This window comes from Artibeus jamaicensis, unplaced genomic scaffold (assembly GCF_021234435.1).
Source record: "Artibeus jamaicensis isolate MK-2021 breed Jamaican fruit bat unplaced genomic scaffold, CSHL_Jam_final contig_1016, whole genome shotgun sequence".
NCBI classification, from domain to species: domain Eukaryota; kingdom Metazoa; phylum Chordata; class Mammalia; order Chiroptera; family Phyllostomidae; genus Artibeus; species Artibeus jamaicensis.
Genome location: NW_026521195.1, coordinates 5,495,713 through 5,519,085, shown reverse-complemented (window position 1 = coordinate 5,519,085; position 23,373 = coordinate 5,495,713). Strand labels below are relative to the sequence as shown.

At 48.8% G+C, this 23,373-nt stretch overlaps 1 protein-coding gene across 5 annotated transcripts in view; it reads right to left on the bottom strand.

Moving 5' to 3' along the window:
- Positions 1–23,373, bottom strand: part of ELMO1 (engulfment and cell motility 1) — a 469,444-nt gene that overhangs the window by 306,177 nt on the left and 139,894 nt on the right. For all 5 annotated transcript variants that reach the window (XM_053661620.1, XM_037126577.2, XM_037126578.2 and 2 more), the window contains 2 exons: positions 13,899–13,949; positions 2,416–2,585 (listed from right to left, as the gene is read on the bottom strand). In XM_053661620.1, coding sequence (XP_053517595.1) covers positions 2,416–2,585; positions 13,899–13,949 — 221 coding nt within the window. The remainder of the gene's footprint in view (positions 1–2,415; positions 2,586–13,898; positions 13,950–23,373) is intronic.

Here is a 23,373-nt window from a genome sequence, read left to right as displayed (position 1 = left end):
CCCAACCCAATGCAACCTGACAAGGAGAAAATGGGGACACGCTGGGACGTTAAGTCTGTCTGTGGACAGAGGAAAGACCCAGTGAGGACCCAGGAGGGAGGCAGCCACCTAGAAACCCAGGAGAGGAACTGCAGAGGAAGCCAACCCAGGTGACACCCCCGAACTGTGAGACGATAAGCGGCCATTGGGGAAGCCACCCAGTGTGCGGCGTTTTGTGCCGGCAGCCATAGCAAACTAACGTGGTAAAAAATGTCAGAATGCGTGATGGCCAGCCTCGAGAGGTCCCGGGGCTCTGCCCCAGACCCTTATTTGGGGTGCACTTCACAGGGACCTCGGCCTTCTGTGTGTTCGCCTGGAATTGCCACAGCAACTGCAGTAAATTCACACCTACGGTCACAACAGTGCTCCGAACATTGGAAAGCTGAAGCCCCCGGACACTTCGGTGTTTGTGGCGGAACGGCCTCACATAAGCAGGTTGTGGGACAACTGCATCCGGGACATTGCATTTGATGTTGTGCCTCCACGGTAGAGACTTTGATAAACTCAAGAACGTGGGAACATTTTGACCTTCGGAGGAAATATGTTGCCATGTGACTAAGGTGGAACCCTGCAGGGCCCCACGTCTGGCCAGGAGCAGGGCCCGCTGCATGTGGCCATCCCGTGAAGTTGTCCGCGGTTCCCAGCAAAGGTGTCCGTCATCACCAGCAGCAAGGAAGGAGGGCTCGGAAACACGCTACCTGGGGTCTCGGCCTGGAGCTCCCAACACAGACACAGAGTCCCCGTGTCCTTTCCCTTCATCAGGCCACTTGAATCCCTCACAACCTTTTCAGTTTCCCTCCAGCTCTTTCAAGCTCCAGCTCCAGTTCACAGGAACCCCTTCAGGTCCCGGGACCGCCCAGGATTCAAGTTCCTGGGCCCACTCCCAGCTGATGTTCACCAATAATGTCATGAGCCATATTTTAGTCTCCATCAAAAAATAAATGACGCCTGCCCATAGCTGACCCTTGACAGATGCCTGCACCTGCTTGCCAGTCCCCTGAGATTTGTTAATCGTCCCCACTCCCTCTCCACTATTGTCTCTGCTTGTCTATGAGGTAGGACCCTCCCCTCCAAACTCTACAGAACATTCTTATATGGGAGATATTCTTGTTGCTATAAAACATCCTCTCTTTCTATAAGGAAAAAAAAAGAATCTTTCACTGGTGCCAAGTGCAGAGGCTAAATAATACTCAGTGTAGGAGGAGGCAGGAAGGAAGGGAGGAAGGGAGGGAGGGGGCTGAGGAGACTCCAACATGTAGTCATCCACTTATTCTTTGAGTTGCCAGGTAGTGAAGAGAGATTTAAGGGACCCAGGTTTAAACCCCAACATTCAAGGATACCCTTTCTGTCTACCCAACTCTGCCCATCATTAAGTTAGCATATTAATGTGTAACTAACTGAGTCAGCACCTTCACCTGCTTGAACCCACATGCTCTAACTGCCCATGCCGGTGGCACTGACCCTGTGGGAATGGGCCATGTCCAGGGGCCTGGCCTGGCAGCCAGTGGTCCAGGGAGTTTTCTGTCCACACAAGTAAGGGCCACACCCAACTGGCTCCAGACACCCCCACCTGCCCAAGCACCAAAGCCTTCTCTGGGAAAGTGAGCCCCACTGGTCGAAATGCCCAGCTCTTTCTTGCTTATCCTGGGACCGAACTCCTTCAAGGTCTACTACTGATACCCCGTCTGTAGGGCTCCAGGAAGTAGCTGGTCCGACCTGGAGACCCTAAGCCCTCAGAAGGAACTTGACCTGCACTGGTGTCTGCCTCCGTAAATTTTTGGACAGCAAGTCTCACATCTTTTTCATTATTCCCAACATTGACTCTTCTGCACAGTGAGCATTAGATAAATGTTTACTGTATTTAATTTTAGATAATTAGGGTCAGGTACTTCATCATTTGAATGTTGATTTTTAAAAACTGACTTCAGGGATGCTATTTTTGACCTGGTTTAAGACTTTGAGGCTGTAGGAAGTTATTCTCAATTTGTTTAACTGAGTCAGAGAGAAGACACTTTTCTTGTGGATAGATGAGGGATATAAGGGCTTTCTCTTTTGTAGGATTATTATTTTAGTGTTAGAAAAGCCCTGGGAGATAATGACCTAATCTTTTTCCTCACAAATCAATCTGAAGTGTCAGGTTATCTTACAGAATTCTACCTGGTCGTGGATTCTGGCTCATCAGTGGGTAGACAATATAGCAATATTTAAATGGCAAACCTGCTCCTCAGACATGACCAGAAAACCCCTTCTTTATTTTCCCCAAGTCTAGCCGATTTCTGGTCTGTAAAACCAGAAATTTCAATGTGAGGGGAGGAATGAATACTCAGCAGACAGAAAGGACAGGACAGGCTGGTGGGCCGGGTGAGAGGAGCTTACTCAGTGCCGCTCTCCACCATCTGCGTGAGGAGGAAGATGCCGTCCAGGTTGATGAACTCCTGGGCGAAGGTGACGTCGCGGGACAGGCTGGCCAAGTCCTTCAGGGCTTCCAGCTTGGAGTCCATACTGGACGACTGGATGCGTTCGTGGAGCTGCTGGGCGTTCTGGGCCTTCCCAAGGCAAAAACAGAGGAAACCACAACAAGGAACATTAGTGTCTCACCCACCCAGAAACAAGGCACAGAGGCCCAAGGCACGAGTGAGTGTGCACTCAGCGCCACGGCAGGCGTCCAGCCGCAGCGACTCCACCTTCAGGCCACATCTGGTCGTTCACTGTGGAATGAATCAGTCGCCTCCTTTTGCTGGGCCCAGATTCCCATCTCGCAAAGAGCTTCCCCAGGAACAGGACAGGCGTGGCAGTGAGGGGGGGAACTGGGGAACATGTTTACCTTTTGAGTCAAAGTTTTATCTGTACACAACAAAAAGCTTGTTGCTCAGTTAAGCAATTACGCAAATTTATACAGTGTGTTCACCAGTTCTGCCAATACTCTGAGTAGTGACTGCCTACACATGGTGCTCAACAGTGTCATTAGACACCCCAAAATCTTTCTGGGTCACTGGCAATCTTCCGGCACAACACAACGATGCTTTTAAACCTCACTTTCCGACAACATGTGTTTCCCATACATTTGCTACCTACTGAACGAATTTCTAACAAAATAATTAGGGAACCAAATCAGTAGTTTCACCTAGAACTAGGCTTCTTTTTGAGGCATTGGCAGTTGGCTCATGCAAGCAGGGCAGGAGGAGATGGAAATATACTGGGCAAGCTGAACTTCTGGATAATAACTTGTCATCTCTCTTTCTTTTTCCGCCCAGGAAAGGTTTTCCTCTCTGTCTTTCAGTCAGGCCAAGCAACCAAAAAAAAAACCAAAAAAACAAAAAACTCAGTGTTCCTGCCTGGTTTTTTGTTTGTTTGTTTTTTTTTTGCTTAATAGAAGTAAGTCCACATCTGTTGTCATTATTCTTGAACTCAAACTTTCGATGGCCGAAGCACTCTGCCTTCCTCATATTCCCCCACTCAGGTACTCACTCTTTTCCTTTGAAATGACACTGTACTTTGGAGATGGAGGAAGATGGGTGTTTGAGTCCAACAATGAGGTTCTTCTCCTGAACAGAAATTGAGTAGAAATATCTGAGGGGTCCCATGAGAACTGTAACCAAGTAAAGGTCTCTCGGTGGAGAAAGGGAATCTGCACAGGTCCTGGGAGCAAAGGGGCTCCACCCGGACAGGCTCCGCAGCCACAGCCCCTCCCTCCCTCCATGGCCGGCTGCCCCTTCACTGTCGGTAGCCCTGAGGACAGAAAGGGGTGCAACAGGAAACCAAGGCCATGCTTTAGGGACCAAGACAAGTGAACCGCATTCCCCTGTCACTCGGTCAAAGACAGACTGGTCTGCCATGTATTATAACCAAAACTGACACTCTGCATCAGAAGTAAGAAAAGAAAGAGAAGAAAGGAAGAGAGAACCCTCCCTACTCATTCATTTGCTGATCCTCGGTTATCTGACAAACTGCTCAAACCCCAAATCCTGTATTTTAAAAAGGCACAAAAGAGAGCCGAGCGAGAATCACTTTACCTTTTTCAATTGTTCAAGGATACACTATTCTCTAAAACTATCGAATGGATGTACAGCACTAGCACTAACATTAATATGTAACCCAAGTGAATCACTAAATTCCTAGAAAACCACATTTTTCTTCAAGCAGGAAGTCGCACTGACTTGAGTCATGATGACAACAATCAGTACCCAATGTGATTCACTGTCATTATCAGTGTTAACTACCATTGTTTGGCGCTGTTAATATCAAAGCTGGAAACAGCGCCCGGGCACCTACTGCTCCCCACGAGCCACGATTGTAAAGATCTGTATGGAGGAGTCCGCATTACCTGCACAACAGCCCCAGCAGGCTGGTACCTTCAGCATTTCACAAAGGCCACCGACGTTCAGAGAAGTTAAGTTGTTTGCCCAAGGTCACAAGCTTGCAGCTCTGGAGCTAAGATAGAACCCGGGCAGCTGGACTCTGGACAACAGGCTGGAAAGCAGTAGGTCTCCAACTGCTGCATGATCAGAGCCACCTGGTGGGCTTCTCAAAACACAGAGCCCTGGGCCTCACCTAGAGCCTTGGGTTCTGTGGGCCCAAGGTGGGGTCCCTGAAATTGTATGTGTAGCAAGCTCCCAGGTGCTGCTGCTGGTCGGGAATCACATGCAGGGAACCACTGTTCTAAACCACTAAGCCCCGCCTCCCATCTCCTGGTCACATTGGGACATGCAGCCCAGCCCCACTGGGCACTGGGCTCTGATTCTGTCTCCTCATTATCACGTGTCCCCAGCAGCAGCACAACCGCCCCTCCTGGCTGACTGCACCAAAAAGGTGATCTACCTGCCCTTTTAGAAAGTGTCTGGGTCTCAGGAGAAGCATTTGCTAAGAAAATCAAAAAAGTAAGTCACTGATGGTGGGTTCTAGGCAGATGAGATTTGCTATAGCATTCTTCCCACTTTTGTGCATTTGAAACGTTACCTGCTTAAACATTCAGAATTTGTTCATCTAAAGTCAGAGGCGTGCCCAGAGATGACAACAGAATCCTGAAGAGGACAAGTGTCACAAGCAGAGGAATGAAGACGGAAGTCCCAAACCACAGGACCACTAACAGGCTGCTGCCCTGGAATCCAGAAACATTCCTCCCAGACAGTCACACACCACAGCGACACCCCAGTGACCACCAGGGTCTCAGCCAGGGAGCCACATCCCGCAGCGGTAAAAGCGTCCCCCGCATGGTGTCCGTCTGTGACAGTCAGTTCCCAGATGCCAGGGCGGAGAAGTTCCTGGAGAGCCACCTGCTCTCTCCTGTGCTCAACCCACTGCCTGAGAACCACCCGCCCTGTTTGCACAGCGGTGTCCTTTCTTTAAAAACTTTTTAAATTTATTTTTTATTTATAGTTGACATACAATATTATATTAGTGTCAGGTGTACAACATGGCAGTTAGACATTCACATACGTTACAAAGCGAATCCAACAATTCCACTTCTGGGTATGTCTAGCTGAAGAAATCCCACACACCAAATGGAATAGACATGCACCCCCATGTTCACCGCAGTGGTATTTACAATATTTACAATCGCCAAGATGTGGAACTGCCCAAGTGCCCATCAGTACCACAGTGGATAAAGAAGATGTGGTCCAGATATTCAATGGAGTGTGACTCAGCCATATATGAGACTAAAAGCTTGCCCCCTGCGACAACATGGACAGACAGACCCAGAGGGTGTCCCGCTGGGTGAACTACGCTGTGGTGTTCTTCTTTAAGCCAGGTGTTACTTCTCTCCCTGGGTGCCCTAAACTAAGGGGTAAACTTTTCATAAAAACGCAGAGTTCCTGCAGTGTTTGCTGTTGGGTGAATTTTCCTCTTGCTTTTGAGACACAAGCAAACCTGGAGGGGATGCATCACTCACCAGATGGGAGGGTTATGGGGAGCTGGTGGGTGGTGGTGAGTAACTCCCCAAACGCAGATTGAGAATGTGGGGCTTTAACCAGCTCTGCTACTGATTAGCACGGCCGCCTCACTGAACTCCCCCTAACCTCTCTTGGCCTCGTTTTCCCCACTGGCCCACGGAGGAACCGTGATGAGGTCACGTCTAAGGTGCCCTCCAACCCCCAGAATCACGGACTGTTTCTCGGGTGGGCAGGAACCCTCATCACAGTCTCCAGGAAAGGTGCCAAATCGGTGTCAGTCCCCCAGACATGAGCCCCCATCAAAACATTATATCCAACTTCTGGGACATTTTTAAGACAGTATTTCTGTAGTTGGAACCAGAAATATTTTCTTCTTACCTTCTCTCATTTCTAAATAGTCTGGATATGGAACTCTTATTATAAAAATTAACACGGAAAGAAATACGTTTTATTATGAAAATATCGAGTGTTGGTAAGGAAAATGTACTTCTTTGGCATCAGGTATGGCCAAAAATTACGCGGCAGAGAATTTTACTTGGGCTCTATTCAGACATGCCTTACGGTTGCCCATTTCCAAGCTGGGCCCCTACAAAACCAAAGGCAGAATCCTCACTCTTGACAGAAGAGCTTTTCTGGAAGGTGCGCCCTGCGTGAGGCGCTGTTCTGTGCGTGTGGGACAGAACCACCGACACAGCAGCCCTGCGCCTCCACCTTGGGGCTTACACCCTACAGGGGGGGCAGGGGGGTGAGCAACAGAACAAGGTACCAGTAAGAACTAAACACTGAGGAGATTTATAGCAAAATCTGATATTGGGAATGTGACCGAGAGGAGTGGGTGGCTTTTTAAGAAAAGGCGGTTTTCCAGGGCCAGCAGCCTGAGGAAATGACATTTCAGCACAGAGCTGGTCGATAAGAAGCCAACCGCACTGAGGAGGAGGGAGCTGGATTTCATTTTCTTTAGTGGCAGGATTTATGTTTTATTTATATGTTCACCAGCATATATTTTTTATTTTTCAGTTATAACTGACATTCAACATTATTCTGTATTCATTTCAGGTGTACGGTCTAGTAGTTAGACATGTATGTACCTTACAAAGTGATTCTTCCCAATAAGTCTAGGACCCACCTGGCACCACACACAGTTATATAAATACTATTGACTGAATGCCCTGTGATGTAACTTTCCATCCCCGCGACTACTTTGTTCCTGCTGATCTGTACTTCTTAATCCCTTCACCTTTCTCACCCAGCCCCCCACCCCTCCCACCAGCAACCATCATTCTGTTCCGTGTCTCCCAGTCTGTTTCAATTTTGTTTTGTTCTTGAGATTCCACATGAAGTGAATGGATTTCTGGGCAGTGGGCAGGGTTAGCACAAAGGAATAATGGGAGGAGCAAGCCTGGCGTGTTTGGGGGGAACCAAAGTGGGCCAGTGGGCCTGTGGTTGGTGGGCAAAGGGGGAAGGGGAAGCGGGGCAGAGTGGCGTGGAACACAGCCTACGGCTTCCTGAGCAGCACCCGGGAGGAGCCTGGCGGGTGACGTACTCCCGTGACTGAAAGGATGCATTTAACTCTCAGAGACGGATGTGTGCCACCTTTGGGCACTTAAAATAGCATTTGGATTCAAACACTAGAAGCAAATGCTATGTTCAACAGTAGGATAATGGTTAAATAACTTGTTTGTGTCACCGATGAAATACCACATGGAATTAAAAAGGAAACTTGGAGAGTGTAAAACTGCACCAGGCACATCCCCATGATGCAAACAGATTTTATTGTTTGTGGGCAGGGGTGCGTGTGGACAGGAGGAATTTGTCAGCCTTGCTCCCCACTTTATTCCCAGTCCCTAGAACAGTGCCTGGCATTTACCAAGAGTTCCAAAAAAATTCCACGAAATGAATGAATAAATACAGAAATACATATGCACATATATATACATATATTTGCAAAAAAAATGACCAGAAGAAACAAATCGAGACAGGACCTGTGATTATTTATGAATTATAATAGTCTGCATAATTTTCTCTGTGGCAAGCTTCACTTTTCAAGTTTTCCATGATGCTGCAATATTGTCACATTGGGGGAGGGATCAACACTATTAAAAAATAAAACAGCCTTAGCTCTGATTTTTCAAGTAGTCAGCACAAATGAAAAGAGTCTAGTAGTTGTGTGGGTGACAATGTCAGAATGTAAGTTATTTTCTGGTGTTGTTTTTAGAATACAGAACACGGTTCATTCTGAGCCATTCGAACAGCTGCTCAGAAATCCACCTTCCTCCTCCCCAGTGTTCTTGAATATCTGGGTAAAATTATCCCCAAAGAGTTTGCAGTGTGGGTCTAGGCACGTGATTGCCATTAAGAAGTCATCTAAAAGGTCCTCAGTGGCCCAAGTTTCACAGATACTTTCAAATGTGCGCTCAACATCGCCCGGCTGCCTAACTTCCCTTTCTTTGATGTCTGCAATGTCCCTCCAAATGACTCCTCCACACCTTTTCTTCTCTCCTTAAACTTCCCTACCCTGCCCCTGCATCCCCCCAACCGGGGATCTTGCCTCACATTTTCCTGAGGAAATCTAAGCAATCAGCCAGGAGGTCCCTTCATTACCCCATTGCCAAGAGTACAGCCCCTGACACCTGTCTGCCTCTTCCTGGTACCAATACCTGGTTCCCGCCTTCCGACAAAGGTCAGCCCTTCCTGCTGCTCTCTATCCCTCCCTCTCTTGCCTTCTCAAGTACCCCCCTCTTAAAATCTCCCCCTTCATTCTGTACCATTGGGTTTTCTCTCTGCAGCAGGTCATTTCCAGCTGCAGAAACCTCCCATAGTCCCCGTCACAAAAAGACAAACAGAAGTGTCCGAACTTCCATTGACCCGATTCCCCTCCAGCCACGCCCTACGGCTCAGCAACAGCTCTGCAGTGCAGAGTGGGTCCAGTTGCCACCTCTCTCCTCCCACCCCAGTGATGACCTCCCATCCTCACCAGTACACTGAGGGATGGGGGGTCCCCAGGATGTTATCAGTATCTCCAGGCCACAGGTCCAGGGGTCACTTCCCTCATTTAACCTTCCCCACCCTCTCGGCAGCTTTCAACATACCTCCTGTCTCCCTCCCCTTTGAAACACTTTCTTCTCTGGGCTTCTTGGCTGCCTCCCCCTCTAAATCTAGCAGTGTGCCCAGGGCTCCACCTTCCTCCCAGGACCTCATCCAGCCCATCACACACATGGTGGTGGCTGCCCAGGAGACACACCTGACTGCCTGGTTGACATGTCCTCCTGGACACGTAACAGCATCCCACGCCCTTCGCTGTCCCCTTCCCAACCTCCTATCCTATCAGCAGCACCACTGGTCACCTCTCGCAAACACCAGGGACACCTGTGCCACATCCATCCACAGAAAGTCCCGGGGGCTCTCCCTCCACACCCTCCTGCAGCCCTCCCTGCCCCACGGCAGCCCACACTCCCCACCTCCTGCTGTGACAAAGCCCTAACCTGTCCTCTGTCCGCCCTGGTGTTCTGCTCTTGGGCAGCAGCCAGAGGGATCTTGTCCCTCCTCTGCCCACATACCTCTCCTGGCTGCTTCTCTCTAACTCGGGCTCATAGAACGATGGCCAGAAATAGACCTTCAGACGCTTACAACCCTTGTATGGTTTCTCAAGTCAGTAAAGAAAAATTGGTTTAAAAACTGTTAATGGTCTTTTTGTTGCCAGCCTCTGATAACCCGAAACCACAGAGTGACTGAGTAACCCCATTTTGCTTTCTGCCAGAGTAACTAGTCCTCAAAACCAGTGTGACCGGCCCTCTGGCTGGGGTGCCTCTAATACTGGTCCCCGAACAAGAGAGAGCAGAAAGGGAGAATTATGCTCAGGGATGACAAAGCAATAGTAGGTATTTGTTGGGCCGTTTTATTTACAATGTCCACATGGCCGAAATGATGAGCAAGAAGAATTCCGGGTCACACATAAAGGGCTCTTAAAATTGAACAGTTTGGAATACTGAAATGTCTTTAACATAGAACATTATGACTCATCTCCTATACACTGTAGTGGCCTTAGGATATTTGTGTCTATTTAATACCAGCACATGGTAAAAAAAAATATGTAAGTACCACCAGTAGTTATAAAATAAAATGAACACAATATTCCCCATTGTAAAGTTATCCCTTGAGAATGAACTTATCCTGTATTTGGCATTTCAGGTACCTCCTTTCCACGTACCTAACTGGCTTCGCTCTGTGCAGAAAGAAGGGTCTGCAACCTGCCTTTGCACTTGACACTCGGTGACGTCTGAAGGCAGCACATGCCACACTGTTGCTACTGCTAGGCACGGTTCTGTCACTAGGATATGACCTAATGGACTTAACTCAGCTGACAGTTACCAGGATCCCAGTTTTTGGTTGCTAATAATGATGGTGCACACAGCCCTGTGTGGATGGAGGGGGGCGGTGTGTGTCCTGAAGAGTCTGTCTATTGGATAAATCCCCAGCAGTTCAACTGTCAGAAAAAGACACATGCACGTTCAACTTGGGTGGACACAGCTACACTGCCCCTCCAAGAGGCTGTTCCAGTCCATACTCTCAACATCGTAGCATCTTGCCTCACACCTTTATTACTGAGGAGGGTAGATTTCCGTCTCTCTTAGGAGAGAGATTGAGCTTCTTCTTTCATGTATATAGGATAGCTATAGCTCTATAAATATACCTAGGATCTATATTATATATATATATATATATATATACACACACACACACATATATTATACACACACACACACACACACACACCTATTATCTAGAGCTATAGGTCTATATATATACACTTATATTTATCCTGGCTTTGCTTGCCAAGATAAATAGATATATAGACATATAGATCGGCAGAGATAGAGAGAGACTGATGTAGAGAAACATATAGATCATTTTTGCTTATCCATTTCTACCATCTGTTTTGGGTTAAGTTTGCTTATTTATTTATAATCCCTGCAAGCTAAGGAATTAGCCCTCGATTTATCATGTATAATGCCAATTGATTTTTGCTATTTTTGCCAACGGTGTGCTGGTTTTGACTTTGCTTCTGGAATTCTTTCCAAACATAAAACTTTATCAACCTTCTTGTCCTTGTGGGTCTTGTGCTGCGGGTGGACAGGCTTCTCACATGGCAAGACCACAAACAGATTCATCGTGAGGACTTTTTACGACAAAATTTCAGGGAAGTAAGCCCAATGGTCTGGCAACCCCACGTTTCTTCTACAGCGCAGCAGCCAAACTTTACCTGCGCTCAGCTCCAGGCAGCCTGCGACCTCCGGGGCCATCTGCACAGCTGTTACCGCCATGGCCGGTGGAAGAAAAACACCACTTAGCTGCAGCACCGGAAGCTCCCCAAACTCTGACAGTGCACACACACACATCATCACACCCACTTGCAGGCACGCCCGTGGCTGTATGTCCGTGATGGGGGGGACACAGGACAGAGATATGATGCCTGAACAACACGCGTGTGCACATGGCCGCTCCGGTTACTGGCTGAGCTGTGCAATGCAGAGGAGGACCATCGGCCGAGTGGAAGGGCTTTTATAAGAGTAACGATGCTGCTCTTTTTTAAGATTTTTTCTTATCAGTCTCCTATTTTTGCCAGAAACAATCCAGAAAGGGTTGCTCTGAGACAGAGGAAGACAGAAAACATATTCATCAACAAAAATCAATAAAAACACCACCTTTAATTGAGTGGAGGTAAAACTCAGCACAGCTGCATAGAATCTAAAACAAGAGCAGGTGCGTGTGTGTGCATGAGTGTATGTATGTGGGTGTATCTATGTATGTGGGTGTATCTATGCAGGTAGGGTGTGCACACAGGTGGGTGCACGGGCATTCTCATCTAGCTGCAGAGAGAGTCCGGCTGCGGTGGATGAGGGACTGTAAAAGCCCGTATAACACCAATGCTGGCTTCCCCGTGCCTCTCTAACACTTCCTAGCAAATTTGATGGAGACCGTTTTCGTAAACATATTTTTAGTGCACATGTAGAAAGTGAAAGAGTTAGCATATGCTGAACCATATTTTTCAGTTAAACACAAAATAATAAAACATATAATCTACCAGAAACAAGTGAAGTTTGCAAATCCAAACTATCTGGCTTACACTGTGATTCCCAAATCCAGACACAGCAGCTGGCTACAGCCAACCATCAAGCACTTCCTTCAGACGCAGGTCCCTGAACTCCATTCCTAGACATCACGACTCAGCTTCTCATGAAGGGCCCAGACATCCACATTCTGAAGTTCCTCTCTGGGTCCCACTGTGGGGTCCACTGATCTTTAGAAAATGGGAGCCAGTCATTTGAAGGTGGGCTTCATCTTATAAATCCTCCTGAGCGCAAGCTGTCACATCTGTGCCCCAGCATCTGTGGGACTGTAGAGGTCACTGCCTGCACAGGACAAACCCCATTGTGCTGGACAGAGCCACACCATCCTCAGTGTGCGTGCTTCCAGGGTGCCGACTGACTTCCCTCCACCACACACACCGCCTTCTCTCGAGGAGTGGCTTAGCACTGGGGAAATTCTGGTCATGAACACGTGGCCATAAAGAGAGAGACAGAGAGAGAGAGAGAGAGAGAGAGAACTAACTTCTTTGGGGCCTTCTAAACTGACCAAACTTTAAAAAATTAAAATTAAAAACGAAGCCTAATTCTCCAATGAAACAAAATGCGAGACGTGCTCTTTCTGACCAGCAAGCAAAGGAGGAGGCCCAGCGAGATAAACGGGAACTACAAAAACCCAGAGAAACCGCGGCCTCTGAAGGTCAAATTAACATTAATTCTTGCTGACTCAAGGGAGAAGATCAGTGCCAAGTCCGACAAAAATGTCTCAGCTCATCATGGAGCCACTGGAAAATGAGTAGAAATGGTAATTGCCATGAAGTGGAAAAGAAGGCATAGCAAGAGAGGCCGCCACGTCCAGCACTGGGTGCTGCTGCGCTCATCACTGTGTTCAGGTTCAAGATGTCACTGGGCAGAACGTTCAGGCGTTCTTAAGCCTCTCTAATATAATTTTCAGCAAGAAGAATTTGTGGTAGTTACAGTACCCACAATTTAATTTTAGCCAGATGCTTTACCCAATTTTCAAATTTATTTTTAGCCCACCACATGGCTTCAGTAGAAACTGAAAGAGAGTTAGACGCAGTTTTCATCACATATGCAGAGTGAAAATAGTAACACTTGGTGTATTTTGTGCAGATTATTTTTTAGAAAAGCAAGAAAATTCACAGTGAAATAATACAGTTTAAACATGCGAACGGTAGGTACTACCTAAAGCGTCTACAAGCAAGTAAGAAACACAAAGATAAGCCCTGTCGTCACTGGTCGGAACAGTCCCGCCCTCTGTGTGGCAGCTTTCATTCCAAAGATCTTCAAAACGTTCAATCCAGAATCAGCCGTCAATGAGACAGCATAAGTGCCGGTATCTCTTGAGTTTACATTTGTATGAACTGTTATAATACCTGACCAAACTGGAAAAATGCTTAAGTGCTCTCTTTCACACATGCACATGGGTGCACACGTAGGCACCCTCACAGCTGTACACACACACCCAATGACTTTGTGAGGAAGTAACAGGCTGTCTCTGGTTTTGCTTGTTTCTTGTATGACTTTGCTCTCACAGTGGGAGGCAGGCGTGTGGGCAGATGGAGAAGAACCCACTGGGGCAGCTGAGCCAGCCCAGCTGTGACATGAGAAGTGTGGAGAAGACTACCTACCCGACCCGTACAGTCAGTTCACCTGCACTTCACCTGGAGCATAGGCTCCCTCGTCTGCCATGGGAAGCACAGGAAAGCCCATTCCTGATGACCTAGAAGCTGCACGTGAGGACATTCCAGAAACCTCCTGTTTTGCACCAAAGTCATTGTCAAATATTAACATCCATAGTCACATGAGGAGGGACAGGAGAGCAAAGCGTTCACTGGGAAGCTATAAATGAAGATCAACTTACCGGAGATGTAGTTAATCGAAGGATAGTGCCATTTTTTATTTCATTGCGATTCTGGAAAAGAAAAAAAAATCTTTGTAAATCTTCCCATTGAAGCTGGGCAGAGAAGAGTACAAGGAGAATATGACCTGGTGGAGACTATAATAAGCATCCTTATGTCTGTTTATCCTCACTTGAATCATTTTTAATTATTTCTACAAACAACTTTAAACTGGGTACCAGATGTGCTAACTTTCTATCAAATCACAGACAACAGTCGGCACAGAGGAAGTGAATATATATCCAAAGAATGGGAATACGGGGCCCAAAATAGCAAAGCAAAACAGCCATATTAAAGGTTTTTAAAGGGCTATGACCCAGTAATTCTGCTCACATATACCCAAGACAACTGAAAATTTATGTGCACACAACAATTGTACCTGAATGTTATAGAGACATTATTCACAATAGCCAAAATGTGGAAAGGACGGATGAACACAACTCGGCAAACCCCGTCCACGGAATGTTACTCAGCCATAAGAGGAAATGAAGTACCATGGGTGCTGGTGCGATGGGAAGAACTCTGAAAACAGTCAACTAAGCGACAGAATCCAGGCACAAAGTCTGCATGTGTGTGACTCCACGGATGAGCTGTCCAGGATAGCCACACCCACAGAGACGGGAGGTAGGTGAGGGGATTCCAAAGGTGGGGGGGGGGGGGCGGAGGAGTGGAGACCGGATGCTAATGCGTGCAGTTTCTCTCCTGAGCGCTGAAAACACTCTAAAGTGGCCTGTGGTGATGGTTTCACAAATCTATGAGTACTCTGACAACCACTGAGTTGCGCACTTTACAAAGGTCAGTATGGGGGAGGGGAGATTATATGTCAACGAAGCTATTATTTTTTAAAGGTTATTAAGGTTTGGTGTCTTATCATTTGCTAGCTCCCACTGGCTGCTGCCTTAAAGGTAAGCACAAAGAGCAGACACGAGCAGATCCCAAATTGGTCCGTCTCCACTGGGCAACCCTCACCTCCACACTGGAGGTGAGGGTTCCGAAGTGCTCAGTTAGCATCATCGGCACTGAAAATAGAATTCTGTAGCCAGTTTTATTTTCTGTCACCAGAGTACGTACCACACTCAGCTTTCAGGAGGTGACCTCATGGGAGCCACATCTCTGCAGGGCCCACCTGGGTGCACCCAGGTGACAACATGCCCTGAGGCTCATTCTCCGGCCTCGTTTAAGACAAGGCATGAGCTAGGATTTGCTGAGGATGCATGCGGCAGGTGCACCAGGGAGGTGGGGAATTTCTCAGGATCAGATGCCAGAAACACAGAGAATGTTCGCTGTCTCCCTGAGGCTTCAAGCCAGTACTGTCTCCCAAAGAAACCCTCCCTGAACATTGTATACCATGCCCGTGCAGGCCCGAGAGCCCAACACTGCGGAACCAAACCCTCCATGGGTGACGCCCAAGCCAGAGCACCCTCGGCCAGACACCTTGGGCCGCCCCTTGAGGAAGCCGCCGAGGTCATTATCCATCACTGGAAATGTGCAGACAAGACCTGAATGGCCACCTGCAGGGAAGGCTCAGGGACAACATGGTGAAATGAATTTCAGTCATTTAAAACAAAGTTTCCTTTCAACTCTAAAAGTCTGACTATGAGAATTGGAGAGGGAGAGAGCAAATACTAACTGTGGCGTATTAAAGAGGCTAAAATCATAGCTTACCTCTTTCTTGCTTGCTTTCTAAATGAACTGAGTAATAAGAGTCACTCGACAGAACCCCATTTTTTAGCAATCATGAGGAACCAGGCTTGGGGCAAGAACCGGCACATGGCTAACTGAACCCTCGGATTAGTTGCCTGTTGAGGTAAGAGCTAAGGCGGGTTCCTTCCCAAGAGGAAAAAGGGGACTCAGCCTATTCTTCCCGAACAATCAGTCTAATAGGGAACAGACCCTGGGGGGGCGGTGAAGAGGCCAGGAGGGTTTAGCAATAATCTCTCCTCCTGGAAATGTGGAATGGGGATGAAGCATTTCTGATGATTGCAATAAACTAACATTTGTTAAAAGGCATTGGGCTTAGGTTTTGTTTTGTTTTTGTAATGCTGATTTAACCATCATAATAACTCTTTTCCCATTTTCAAGGTCAAAAACCAAAGCTGCCGTGAGGGTGGGTTACTTGCCCAACATCACAGGGGCGGAGAGGACCTGAACCACCCCCCCACACACACACGAGTTGTACTCCACTTCCTTGCAAAAGGGAAAAGGACCTAGACCTTGCATTTATCCTTGCAAGGAAGAGTTCATCGACTGGTCAACATCCATGAGAGCACCGACAGAAGGGTGACTTTAGCAAATGCTCTGCAGGTTCCCAGGGGTCCCTGAGATGCCGTCAGGGTGCGGGGCACTGGGTGGGAGTCTGACCGAGATGAAATAAAGGTGCGGGCTCCCAGGCCCCCACGGAGACTCCTGCAGCGCTGGCTCCCACCTTCCTGAGATCCAAGGGCCTTGAGGACTCTGTGCGAAAACCACTGCAGCATTCAAACCGCCGACAGGCAGAGCTGGCTGGGTTCAAATACCTGCTGTGTGTACTCAGCACAAGCTACTTCATCACCCTGATCCAAGCGTTCTCTTCCCAGTGCCTGGAGGATGCAGTAAAGACTAGACCTGGCGGAGGCTCTGTGCCTGCGTGGAAGCGGCTGCTGCTCAGAAGGCAGCCCCGTCCCTGCCACCCCAGCCTCCCCCAGCTACAGTTCACCAGCCTTCTCTCTCTTCCTTTCCCCTGAAGCAGTGTCTTTAAATCAGTGTTTTGTATCTTGGAATAAAAAATGTAAGTAAAAGAACTATTAGCCCTGGCTGGTGTGGCTCAGTAGATTGAGCACCAACCTACGAACCAAAGGGTCACAGGTTTGATTCCCAGTCAGGGCACAACCTGGATTGCAGTCTGGGTCCCCAGTAGGGGGCACTTGAGAGGCAAGCACACATCTCCCTCCCTTCCCTTCTGTCTAAAAATAAATAAAATCTTTTAAAAAAAGAACTATTAATATGGGCATTAATAACTTTAAAGTCCTCACAGAAAGGCAGACCAGAATTGAAGAGGGAAGCCACAGTGCCCATCAGGAAGGTCAATGGGATCTGTGATCAGGGCTGACGACAGCTTCTGTCACTGAGGAATGGCTGCCTCGGAGCAGAAACTCGGTTAATGCAGGAAAGCCTTGCACTCGCTTTGATTTTGCCGACTCCACATGGGCCGGGCAGAGCATCACTTCAGAGCAGGGCCTCCGGTGAGCAAGGACAGGCTGGGTTTGACCCATTCTCACCCGGGAAGTCTGGGACCAGTGACATCGCTGTGCGCCCCCTTCCTCCTGTGCCAAATGGGGAGAATGCCCGTCCCCTCAGGGTGTTCCAAGGACTGAATGACATCATCCATTTACAGTGCTTGGAACAGAGTCTAGTCCGTTGCAAATGCTCCAAAAAATTAAAAATAAGGAAGTCAGCTGTTCATTATTCAGCACAGAAATAACATCCCAAACGTACATTGCCGCGGACTCTTGTTTTTAGTTAGCCTCTATGTGTGATCTGGTCCATAAAAAGCAACAGCGTGATCCATGCCATCCTAAGTATAAGACTAACGTCAGTGGCTCGTACCCAGAACGGAACAGTAGCAAAGGTGCGCCTCTTCACTCGGCAGACCGGCAGGGCCAAGGAGGAGTTCTGGCAACCTGGCCCCCACTCCTCTCTCACACGCAGGACCCCGTGCCTGTGATTTGACTTATCTTGGTCCCTGGCTGTCTCCTCCGCCCTCAGAATGTCACCTCCATAAAAGGAGACAGTTTATCTCAACTATACTGCTCCTTTCTAGAACAGTGAATATCTGTGGCCTGGCACACATGGTGGGTGCTGAATAAATATATGTTCAATAAACGGCGAGCCCAACTCTATGCCTGGCCATAGATGAGACACTGGGGCAGACACAAAGTTAAGTAAGTCTTAACTCCTGTCTTCTGGGAGTTCACTCATGTGAGAGAGACTGGCATGTAATAATTACACCTGCCCCACGGAAGAGTGGTGGGCGGCCCCCCGGTGCGGGACTGGCACTGCGTAGGCACGTGCGAGGGACTGGAGGGGGGGGCCTCTGGAGGAGGCGATGCCGGAGGGGGCCCTCTCTCTAAGCAAGGGTTTCCCCGGAGGGGAGAGGAAACAGCACATCTGGGCCCAACATCCTCATGGAACAGAGCAAAGTCCAGAGGGACCCTACAGCCTGGGACACACAACAAAAGGAATGACGTGATGCAAAAAGGTAGACAGACCGACCTTTGCCGTTTAAAGAGGAGCAGGGGGTACAGGGGGCGAGCCCCCAGCTCGGATTTGCCGTCAGGGATGTGTCCTCTCGAGGAAGGGGCTGGTTTGGCAGGAAGGCAGCCACATCTGCACTTGATCCTTTGGGTCCATACGTACTCAAAAGAATTGCAGTTCTCATGGTTTAGGAACAAGACCCATGTGTCCCTCTTCCTCAGAAGGGAGTGTCACATGTCTGAGCTGAGAGGAAACTGCTCTTCCCCCGCGGTCAGCTGACCCCGAGAACCCAAGCCTTACTGTCCACAGTCACAGGACCTTGGTCACCTCTTTACCCTCTTCTGCTGTGTCCCTTCACCCTTCCAGGGTCTCCTGTGTAGGCAAAGGGCATGACTGCCCATCACGGAAACCTCCTGAAAGACTCATACGCTCTCCATTCCAAAGCATCAACCGCTTTCCCTCAGAGATTCTTTGAGTCCCTTGATTTGAAATTCTCCGCTGCCCCCACCCATCCTGGACTGTCGTAGCAGGGCCCATGGTGCTGTGAAAGACCAGCCCAAACCCGCCTTCCAGTTTTCAGGAAATCACAGTCTGACCCCCACGGTGCTATCTCCATGTGTCAGCTGGACTAGGCTGCCGTTCCTACCACTCAATCGAACACAGATTCCGGCGGTCCTGGGAAGGTATTTTACAGATGTGATTTAAGTCCAGAATCAGTTAGCTTTATGTAGAAGAGATTCTCTTAGATGACCTGGGTGGCCTGGTTCCATACATGGAAAGGAATTAAAAGCAGAGCTGAGGGTTCCCCGAGCAGGAAGAAGCGCTACCGGCGGGCAGCAGACCCAGCTCTCAGCCTGGAGCCCCAGCCTGCTCTCCCTCACAGCCCACCCTGTGGGTGTGGGATTTGCCCAGCCAGTCCCACGACCGTGCCAGCCAATCCCTTGCAATTAGTCTCTCTGCATACAACTACGACTGATTCTGCATCTCTAGCTGACCTACTGAGATGCGGCTACAGCTGAACACTGCGTAGTCCCCACCACCACCACAAGCAACACACTGGCCAGCTCCGCCCTGTCAACCCACTGTGCTGGTGACAGCTGGGGAGCAGTTTGCACAGGGCCACCCAGCAGTGATGACCTCAGCCAGAGTCGCCTTTCTCTGGCTAGACAAGAACACCACTAAGTGACACAGAAAAGCATGTGGGGAAGGAAAGGAACAAATGAGAGCATCCCCTCAATGGAGACGGCAATTCTGCAAAAACGAAGAATGTATCCATCAACTCACAGCCCCGGGACACCGGCCTGAGCTCCTCTCTGGGAATCTGTCTGTAATCCTCCCATCGTGATGTGAGCTTCATTTTATTTTCACAATTGCCATGCTGTGTATCAAAATGCAGATGTTGGGGGCTCCACCCCAGAGCCACTGACTCAGAGGACCGGAAGCTGTATTTTTACTATGAGCCCAATAAAGTTTCGACCACCCCAGTCTAACTCATGAGACTGCCCAGCCCTGTGAGAAGGGCTCTGAACTTCCACATAATGAAGGCGAAGGAGACAAAATCGCAGTGAGGTATCACCTCACACCTGTCGGAATGGTTCTCATCAACAAATCAACAAGCAACAAGTGCTGGTGAGTAGGTGGTGAGAAGGGAACCCTTGTGCACTGTTGGTGGGAATGCAGACTGGTGCAGCCGCTGTGGAAAACAGCATGGGGGTACCTGAGAAAATTAAAAATGGATCTGCCTTATAACCTAGTGATTCCACTTTGGGGAATACATCTGAAGGAACCCAAAACACCTGTTTGAACGTCTATATGCACCCCTATGTTCACTGCAGCGCTATTTACAATAGCCGAGATTTGGACGCAGCCCTCGTGCCCATCAGTAGATGAGTGGATAAAAAAGCTGTGGTACATTGACACAGTGGAATAGTTCTGAGACATGACAAGGAAGGAAATCTTACCCTCTGCAGCAGCGTGGATGGACTTGGACAGTGTTATGCTAAGTGAAGTAGGCCAGTTAGAGAAAGGCCAGTACCATATGATTCCACTCACGTGTGGAATCTAATGAATGAAAAAAAACTAAACTAACAAACAAAATAGAAACAGACTCATCGATGCCAAGAACAGACTGACGACCGTCAGAGGGAAGGGTGATGCAGGGCTGGGTGAAAAAGGTGAAAGGATTAAGCAAAGTAAATAAATAAATAATAATTTTAAAAACCTCACATACACAGACAACAGCATGGTGATCACCGAGGGAAAGGGGTGGGAGAGGAAGAAGAGGGTAAAGGGGGGTGGATGGTGATGGACGGAGACTTGCCTTGGGGTAGTGTACACAGTACACTGTACAGGCGATGTACTACAGAACTCTCCTACCCCTGAAACCTGTATAATTTTACCAACCAATGCCGCCCCAATAAATTCAATGAAAACATGAATGAATGAATGAATGAATAGGAGAGAGAAGCAGAAAGAACATCTCTGTAGGGAAGAGTCCTGACGGCTGACACTGAGTGGAGGCAGCTACAGCCCACTGCTGTGTCACTCACACCCAGCAGTGCGGGACTGTGCCAGCCCCTGACCGTCACCGGCGTCTCGCTAGGGCGCCGCTGTGATTCTCCACAGAAGGAGCTCAGAGACTCGGGCCTCTGTACGGACTGGCTAATGAGCTCATGCAGAAAACTGCCACTGTTGTCCCACTTGTCCTCTGAAATTTGTTTGTCTCAGTACGCCAACTTTCTATCCAGCCAGACAGATGAAGAACAACTTCCTGGTCAACAACTCTGATTCTACCCCTCTTCCTGTTATTTCAGCAAGGAAAACAGAATGTTGGGGGGCAGACACATGGGACCCCACAATCAGGCTCCTGCAGGGCAGGCAGCTCCAGGGATTCCCCCAGCTCTTTCTCTCTCCACCCTCCCCCAGCCCCCCCCCCCTGTGTTCCTCCCCCACCTCAGACGTGATGACATCATTACTTCAGATGTATTTCTACAAAGTAACGCTCACTGCTCTTCACCTCCACTGCTAAGTCATCATGTCGATTTTGCATGGACACCTGGTCCCACGTGTCCTGTGTCCACCTGGGTGATCTGCAAATCTTCGAGCTGAAGGAAATAATTGGAGACAGTATGATGCACTGGTTGCTAGGTTACTGAGCAAAGCCTCCTGAGCACTAATGTTGGAGAAGGGATGCTAGAAATACCCCAAAATAAAATATGAACCCCCAAAGCCAGCGGAAAGGGGCTGCAAGGCAGGGTGAGGAAGAGGAATAGGGAAGAAAGGGTGGCAGACTGTTGTAACTGAACATTTCCCAGGGGTCATATTCTGGCCTCCCCAGGGTCACGTGCCCTCAGGGACAAGGTCCCAGCACCGCCCCCCTACAGCTTCAGCAGCTCATCTCCAGCCACTCATGGAAGGTCTTGGGTTTGACTTCGTTTCCACACCTTTTTCTTGCTCCTCACTCGATCCTCCTCTCAGTGGTTGTTTCTCTTAAATCATTTCACTTGTCGCAGCACTAGATGCCCTCAACAAACACAATTCCCAACATCGAAAGAAGAATGACCAGGACAGGTACTAAGTAAGATGTCTGCTGACTACCTATTTGTGGGGTGTGAACACAGACCGGGAAGGGGCAGGGCCTGTCCCGCGTGGAAGGCCTGCGGAAAGGCATGAGGGGCGTGGGCAGGCAGTGCCGGGTTACAGGGACGCAGTGAGCCCAAGGGGACCAGCGAGGAGGATGCCTGTACCCCTCAGCATTTTAATCAACCACTTGTAAAACATAAAGAACAGTAAGTTCAAGAACATATTTACCTTAAAGAAACATGAATAATTAAGTATTCACTATTGCTAAAAAAAAAAAAAAGGTACCCATTTAGAAAGGCAGGAAAGTTGCTGCTTCCCCAGCAACGGAAAGCTCTGCTCAAGCCTTGCCCACGTCTTCCTAAGACCCTAGGATAAGAACTGACTGCATCCAACTTTTCAAGAGGTAATGGAAGGTTATTATTCAGTTGTGAGTCTTGAACTTGACCTTGAAGTCTGAGGACCCAGAGCCCCAGAGTGCAGCCACTGAGGGGGAAAGCAGTAGCCACCTAGGCAGTGGGCTGGCACCAGCAAAGGCACAGTGTGCCCATCCGAGGCTGAGGACCAGGATTCACAACATCACTCGCTGCCAGCGCTGTCCTGGGAGAACAGTAGGAAGGTGGGGGTAATGGGCCAGCGGGGGTCTGGGAGTCAGGAAGGCGCAGTGGACTAGAAGGAGGGAAGCCCCAGGTAGGACCTGAGCCAACTCACTTGCTGTGCAACCTTAGGCAATTTGCTTCGCTTCCCTCATCAACAGAGCAGAGGCGATTGGCCCAGTGTCCAGGGTCACTGTATCTCTCAGTAAAAGATGCACAGGAAACGCTTAAGGCTTGTGAGCAAGACTGATGATCTGAGGAAAGGGGTGTTCCAGAGAAATGAATCTGACAGCAGCAAGGACGTGGAGCAGAAAGGGAGTAAGCTGAGGAGGTGGGGTGAGTGACAGAGGATCCCCACCACCGCTGACCCCTCCCAGCCCCTGGGGGCATGTCCCCCCCAAGTCAGACTGCGGGCTCCAGCCCTGAAGGGCTGGCTGGCTTTGAGCACCTCCAGTCTCCAGGTTAACAATCCAACAAATAAACCTGAGACCTGAAAAGTTCATAAAGAGTATTTTCTTGTGACAAAAAATATGCCTTTCCTCCCAGACATCATTTGAAAGAGAATAAACAGGGATGACTTTTGGGTGGGTGATTTTGTAAGTCTTAAAAGTTTCAAAATCAAATTGTGTGCTTTTTCCTTTACGGAACCATCAGAGATGCGGACACTTGACAAATGATGTCTATTGCAGCCTTTCTTTAAAACGGAGACAAAAAAAAACACAGAAAACCCAAGTCTTTCTCTTTTTTTTTTATTCATTCACTCATTCATTCCTTCATTCATTCTCCCTTAAGTCAAAACCAATGTCCTCTGGCCCACTCTGGAATCACAACAGTGTGGCCCTGCTGCATTCTCCCTTTGCCATCTGGGAGAATGCTATGCTTCCCCAGTAGAGGGCGCTGAAGTGACCCTGCCTGGAGGACCAGCGTCGTCATAACTGTTCAATGTAGAAGCCCTCAGGCCTTCAGCCCCCTGGGGCCCCACCTGTCCCACCGGAGACCATGTCCTATTGGAGGCCACTTCTGAGCAGTG